We start from the raw sequence: 7,750 nt of genomic DNA, 5'->3' as shown, positions 1-7,750 counted from the left end.
GTTTAATTTTTATTTGTAAAATCATTTACATTCAATATTTAACTCTGTTTTTACAATGGCTGTTCGTCAATATATATTTAAATATGTCAAATGTGAAAATTCTAATTGTAAAGAATATTTGAGACATGTACCCGGCTCTTATCTATGATAGGATTTAAGCTTACCTATTAAGGTACCTAAAAATTGACGGGAAATTTCTGTTTACTAATGTATATGTATTGCAATTTAAATGCAATTAACTAATACGGTTATCTCTGATTGGACCATTAGAAAAGTACATTATACGGTCTTAATTTGGGATTGAAAATGTTAAAGGCTAATAATACAGAATGATTTAGATCGTTCATATCCATTCAATGCCAGTCTGTTGGCAAAGATAGATAAGATAGATTTTTGTTAACTTTTAACATATTAAACAATAGAGTAGGAGTAAATAGAAGAAGATTAATTAAATATTACGTTATAAATTTGAAACTTTGTAAATTATTTGTATATGTCGTACGTAATATCATTTATTAATTTTCCAATCTGCAGATGAAATATTAAATAAGTCCAGGTACTAGTTTTAAAGGAATATGACTTAAAACGAATAAAATCAAAACTTTAATTCAATATATCTCAATAAAGTAAGAGTTCATGAGTAAGAGTTATTAGCCCACAGGTTTCCAATCTTTACCGTCACGAAATCAATCACACTGTGTGCGTGCATAGCTGGCGTGTGTAAATTTTATTACACGGCCAATTTCAAAAGTCGTTCCAGTATTAAAAATGTCTCTATCAATTAATGAATTCTTAAATCCGCCGAGTGATTGTTCCGTTTACATGCACCTGACTGGACAGTAACAAGCGCAGTAGACGTTTGACTTTCGAACGAGAGGGCCCGATGCGCGGGAAATATTTGACTCGGCGCCATTTCGAGGCGATCTTTTTGACGTTTGTTAAATAAAAACAATGTTTTGATTACGGGTATATATTGTGCACTTATGTGAATAAAAATGAATATTTCCTCTAGTTGTTAAAGTTTTATGAACATATATGGTAAAGGTTCGTGTACATTACTAAAGTGTATTCAAAAGTGATTTTTCAGTGAAAGTGCAAACTTTATATTAAAAATGAAGCCTTCGCAGAATGTATTTTGTGGATTATTATTTTTATTGGCTGTATCAATAGGTGAGTTCAATTTAGTAAAATATATATTACCTTTGTTTTTTTATCGTTGAAATTATTTTTTTAAAGATATACTTATTTTAATTATAATTATTGATAACAACTTTTTTACGCAAGATCTTAATGAGAAAAAAATATATATGAATTAAATTTATACAAGTTAACAGGTGGTTTAATGGTTTTAACCATGAAGTTCGTAAACACGTTGATATTTTTTGTGCAATTATATAATGTAATGACACATTTCCGACTGTACTTACTTTACGATTTTCTTTATTATTTTTTTAAGAAACTAATAATAATAGTACTTAGGATATGTATTCATTTCCAATACACAATGTTTTTTCGAAAAAAAACCAACGTAGATTTCGTTCATACTATTTTACAAAATAACAAAAACCTCTTTGTATTTGTTAAATAATTAACATGTTATTTCACCTAAGTAATAATTATATTCCTATCTGTAAACACCGTATCATAACTGGCTTACAAATGACATACTATTACAGATTTTTAGTATAGGCTATAATAACAAACTTCACTTTTATATTATAAAAATTTAGTATGCTCAATAATATTAAAACAAATGAATGTGCATACTTAGGTAGAATAATACAATCATCAAAATATAATCGCTTGGTAATTAAGGAAATCCTTTTTAAAAAAAGTTCCAATATCAAATCGAAGGATGTATCATTTCAACAGTGACCAAGTAATTAAAAAAAAAAGTGTTTAAATACTATGGTGTATAAATTTACGAATCGTTACGCTTTCCCTGTAGCCGTTAAAAGTGAAAGCGATCACGTCCCATGTATAATTTATTAATGGTGGACCGGTCTCCTGTATTTTTACGTTTCACCATTAATAGTATTCATCAACATATCAATATATAATAACGATCGAATTATCATAGGAATTCAATTTCGTTGGAATTGGCGATGTTTTGTAATCCAGAATAGGTCAGTAGCTAACGATATAAATTTAATGTAAATTAAATTGTATTATTAGTTTTATAGTTAGACAGTTAAAAATAATTACAATTCATAATCATTTATTTTAATATTTAACAAATAAACACATAAAACGGAGCCATTAGATGATTATAGAGGAATTAATTCAGTGTCAATGTAGGGGCCGAATAAAAGACAAAACAACGAGTTTAAATAACTTTTAAAACACGTATACGTAAAAAAATCAGCGCTGTCAGTAAAATGTGTTTAAAATAGTCTCCAAAACAAACTAGATTTTTTAACGAATGACACAAAAACATTTACAAATTGAACTCCTTTAAGCTCTACATGTGTTAATAATATAATGCAAAGTGCATTATACAATTAAAACTCAATTCACAGTGTATATTTCTCAGTAAAGTACCTAACTGGCTCCATTTATAAAGACTTTTTGGTGGTAAAGCTTTGTGCACCGACTCATCAGATATTCTACCGCCTGTAAGTGAGCCAGTATAACTACAGGCACAAGGGAAACTTTCCAGATACCAAGGTAGCAAATTGGCGGTGTAATGACAGTGGCGACCACTTAACCAGCCATTTCTTAATCCGCCTACCTATATCATAAAAAAAGTTTGTAATCGTAGGTCTCTGAGACATATACAGTGTATGTAAATGTAATATCATTTATGCCTTACTAATCCTATCTCTATATTTTCTTCCATTGATCATAATGTAGTAAAGTTGTCAGTATAACATGACAATGATCCATAACTGCGTGAATGATGTACGGTGAATCAAAACGTCTACTAACAAAATCGATTAAATATTGACATTTGTTCAATATGAATGTTGTCTGTAAGTGATTATTGAAATTCGATTTTTAAATCTAATTTGAATAATAAATTCATATCCTTTTATTTATGTCTATAAATAGTAGTTGTTTCACGATGATTTTTTTATATTTTTATTGGTATAACATACACATTATATCCTTAGTAATTATGTTTCGAATTGCTTACAGTCAATAAACGATATAATGCCATGATTAAGAACAGGACAAATGGTTTGATTTTTCTCATTGTACCTTTAGGTACTAAGTCTAAATCAATGGGTAATCAATTCGATAAAGCTGTTCATAAAAATAACGTGTACGAACTAGTTTCAAGTTTTTAAAAAACAACACATGTAAAAATTATAAAAAAATTACAATAACGTTCTTGGGATTTATGGGTATGTAAGGATTTTTTGAATGTACTATCTTTAAGAATCTCTTGTAAGAGCGTATAAATTGACCCACAAACTTACTAACAGTGGTTTGCAATGGCAAAACAAGTTGTATTGCTGGGTTGCGATACGAAGGGATAGTGTGCCGGTTTATATAATACGAGTATATAAGGAAATTAGTGTAAGATACGAAAATTATTAGAAGTGTTTCTTTAAATACATACAAGTGACTTTTCAAAATATATAGACAATAAGTGTACAATAAATAAAAAAATATCCTAGAGAATTTTTATTGTAACGATAATTATTTATTTTCGGGATTATTTACTTTATCCGACGTCTTAATGTAAATAATTCTTATGAAATCATAAGAATTATTTACATTAAGACTATATTACATAAAAATGACCATACAATGAACCAGCCCAAGAGGCATACATAAAGGATATTTAAACCACAAAAGTAGTTAAGCAAAATAAACAACATTGATATTGAATTAACGTGATGTGATTGGTTCACATCTCTATTTGAGATCAATAATATTCGCGAAAAAAATGCATCTTGAATGTAGATAGAATCATCATAAATGGTAACATTTAAGTGGATATAAATGACATGTATTAATATAACTCGAAGCTTTAAAACACTCCTTAAAAAAATATCCCCAAACAACGAGATCTAAGACCTTGTGCCTGTAACGAAGCTGGCTAAATAATATATAATGGGCAATCATGTCTAACTAAAAGGGACGTAATTATATAACAACGTTTTATTGCCTCTAAAAATATGTGCAGTTATGTTTTCTACATTAAGTGTTATTAGTACTGAAATATATATTTAAGTAAGGCCTTTAATAAACTAGATATTTCCTTAATTTGAGCTTATGTTTCATCTAGGGTTGGTTCATCTCCAAAGTCTGAAAACCCGCATTAGATCAACGTGTCAGAGGACCTTTTCCAGAGCAGTTTATAGCATTTTGTAGAAAGTTAATATAAATTTCATTTTCATCACTACATAGTATAAAACAAAGGTGCTTTTTCTGTCCCTTTATCCCTACGTATATGTATGCCTTAATTATTAAAACTACGCAACGGATTTTTTAATAGATAGAGCCATTTGAGAAGAAAGTTTCTATATATAATACATGGAAATTTTAGTAAAGAGACACTGATAATTTTATAAGTTTCTACTGTGATGTCATATCATGGCACCAGTGCGATCGAAATCATTACAGCCGAGGCGGGTCTCTAGTCTATAGTATAATAATAGGCTAGTATAATAAAATTACCTCCATGATATGTTTCATTCATAAATGGATTCTCAGATAAGACAACTAGATACGATTATATAATAATTTTTATATACATGTGTAGATTAGTTGTCCAATTCTACATATATTTAAATAACCAAAAAGATAACACTGTGCATTATACATACAAATAGCTGTCAAGTTCAATAGAGACACATTATTTGTTACGTATTGTAATTTTCTTAGAAATCTAGAATAATACCGTCGCGATGTAAATTGCTGTAACGGTACAAAACGCATCAACGCACACGACACATGACACACATCTCGTTTGATCGAATCCTGAACCATGAAGCCTTCTGGTGTTGTGTAATAACGAATTTGAAACTCGTCAGTGATTTTTTTATTTATGTAATTCTATAGTTCTCCCGTTTTTATGTAATAAACAAAAAAAAATCATAAACAAATAAAATCGTGATTGGAAGCATCGTATAATCTCCCAATGATCTAATTTATACTAAAATTGTAAACACCAAAATCAACTCATCATCATCCTCCTACCCTTATCCCAATTTTATTTGGGATCGGCGCAGCATGTCTTCTCCTTCCATACTTCTCTGCCAGACGTCATCTCACAAGTAACATTCTTTCTAACCATATCCTCTTTCACACAATCCATCCATCGTTTCCTTGGTCGTCCTCTACCTCTATATCCGTCCACATCCATGCTCAAGGCTTTTCTAACAATATGTTCCTTATTCCTCCGCATTCAAAACCAAAATCGACTAACTCTCGTTATTTAAAATGGTAAATTATTAATTGTTATTAATTGTGAAATGAAGATTTGAAATTTGATGTAAGTGTTGATCAATTGTAATTAAATGTAAGAATTAGCAGAACGCTGTCCTTAAAAAACAAAACTAAGCCTCTACGAATTCGTATTCTTCCATATATATACTTTTATTAAGTTAGTCAAATTATTGGTCGTAAAATTCTCCAAATATAAAATAGAAAACACAATTTAGAAGGGCCCACTTTAATTGGCGAATGAAAATGTCTAATTCTTCCCACACATATATCTTCATGACATTTAATAATCGTGACTTCGAATGAAGTTTATTGTTTTCTATTGCTTTGATCGTCCCTTTTCAATACTTAAATAGCTATATGTGCCCATATAAAAACCTTTTTTGCACACTGCGATAGAAAATAATTATAAGTAATACTCACGTAATGACGTATTTTTAAGAAGACATTCTAATTAAAAAGTACTATATATACATGCCGAGCCGAGATGACCCAGTGGTTAAAACGCGTGCATCTTAACGGATGATTGCGGAGTCAAACCCAGGCAAGCACCACTATATATATGTGCTTAATTTGAGTTTATAGTTCATCTCCTGCTCGGAGATTTCATTGATATAATTTCATTGAAGTTCTGCCACATGTGCATTCCACCAACCCGCATTGTAACAGCGTGGTGGAATATGTTCCAAACCCTCTCCATAATGGAAGTGGCCTTATCCCAGCAGTGGTAAATTTACAGGCTGTTACTTTACTTTTTTATATATTATACATATATATGCCTATCATGTCATGTCATACGTAATGGAATTGAAAACTTGTTCTCAATTTGACCTTGAAATGTTAAACTTTTCGTGCCTATAAATATTTCACATATTTAAAGCTATAAAATAATATTGTAATTTTTTAATGCTCAAAATTTACCTTGTCGTTACGGTTAATTAATCACTCACTTAGATTGCAAGCCGTGGTGAATTAAAATTTTTAACGCCATAATCGGATGCGTAAAAAGATTCAGCTTTCGCAACGCGTGTTATCAGTTGCGCGTGCGTTGAAGTCTTTTCTATTGTCGTGTTCTGCTTGTAATTGTATATTAAGCTTTTTTAAATATTTATTTTTAAGGTCGGACGGATTTAACGGATATTTTTTAATATCTTATATATGTAGATTGAATATTATTATTATTTTCACATTTATATGTGAAAATAACTGTTGCTCTTTCATGACCAAAAAATTGAACCATTTTTTTTGAAATTTGGTGTGAAGCAAACTTGAACTTTAAGGAAGGAGGCTACGTTTATTGCATAAAACATAACAACCAACCCGGGGTAACCGCAAGCAAAGCCGCGAGTAACCCGAGGATTGCTTTAACTTAGTAAAGTAACATCCAGTAAACGTACTTTCATTTCACTTTCGTCAGCGACTCTTGAGGATGCTTAGCAAATAAATTTCCCATAATATTTGAGTTATCATTAAAAATTTCCGTAAGACAAATCATTCGACGAACGCATAACATTTGACCAGCCGTTCACATTTCCATTCCACTTTCCCTGCGAACGAAAGTTATTCCATCTTTGTCGCATACCAATTAGCATAATTTAGACTTCGCCGTCGAATTCTCGGATCTCGGAACCGTTTTAACGAAAGAATGTAGAAAACGAAATTTTTGATTCAAAAATTGTTAATTTGCTAGTGATTGATACGATATGGTAAGGCTTTACGACCTTATTTAATATATTAAGGTATGTATGCAAAAAAACTTAATAATGTTATATTCTAAGAGTGACCTTTGCAAAATTTGGGCGATACAAAATTATAACTATAATAGTGTTGTGTTCTAATCGTGAGTCATTATATATAATTGTAGTAAAGATATTTTCAGGTACTATATTTTTGTAAGTTTGGAAACTATAAAGACATCTATACAGATATTATAAATGCGAATATATCTGTTTAAATGTTTGTCAATTATCAAAATTTTATGAAATTTGGTGGGACGCAATATTGACCTCCTAGGAATATAGAGTATTTTTATGGCTAGCACTAACCCTTTTTTGTTGGATATATAAAATGTATTTAATTAACTAATATGCTAAGAAAAAGAATGTTGAGATATACTTAATTAATATAAAGTGACAAACACAATTAAAAAAAAATTCAAGTATACTAATATTTAAATACACATATACTATTTTCATATATGAGCTTTCTACATATTTTCTAGATGTATAAAACCCGCGATAATCGTAAAGTTTATTTTTATTTTAATTAAATACATTCCTCAGATACTTGTTCAACGATTAAGATTAAAGATATTTACTATATTTATGTATGACATTGCTACATCTGCGAAACG

At 29.9% G+C, this 7,750-nt stretch overlaps 1 protein-coding gene across 2 annotated transcripts in view; it reads left to right on the top strand.

Annotated features, from left to right (window-relative positions):
• Positions 1–758: 758 nt before the first annotated feature.
• Positions 759–7,750, top strand: part of LOC124538934 — a 58,898-nt gene continuing 51,906 nt past the window's right edge. Inside the window, exon 1 of one of the 2 annotated variants that reach the window (XM_047116206.1) lies at positions 759–1,170. In XM_047116206.1, the coding sequence (XP_046972162.1) occupies positions 1,113–1,170 (58 nt within the window). In that variant the 5' untranslated portion in view covers positions 759–1,112. The remainder of the gene's footprint in view (positions 1,171–7,750) is intronic. The other variant, XM_047116208.1, reaches the window with a different exon arrangement.

Source organism: Vanessa cardui, chromosome 21 (assembly GCF_905220365.1).
Source record: "Vanessa cardui chromosome 21, ilVanCard2.1, whole genome shotgun sequence".
Classification (NCBI taxonomy): domain Eukaryota; kingdom Metazoa; phylum Arthropoda; class Insecta; order Lepidoptera; family Nymphalidae; genus Vanessa; species Vanessa cardui.
This window is presented reverse-complemented; position numbering and strand designations above follow the sequence as displayed.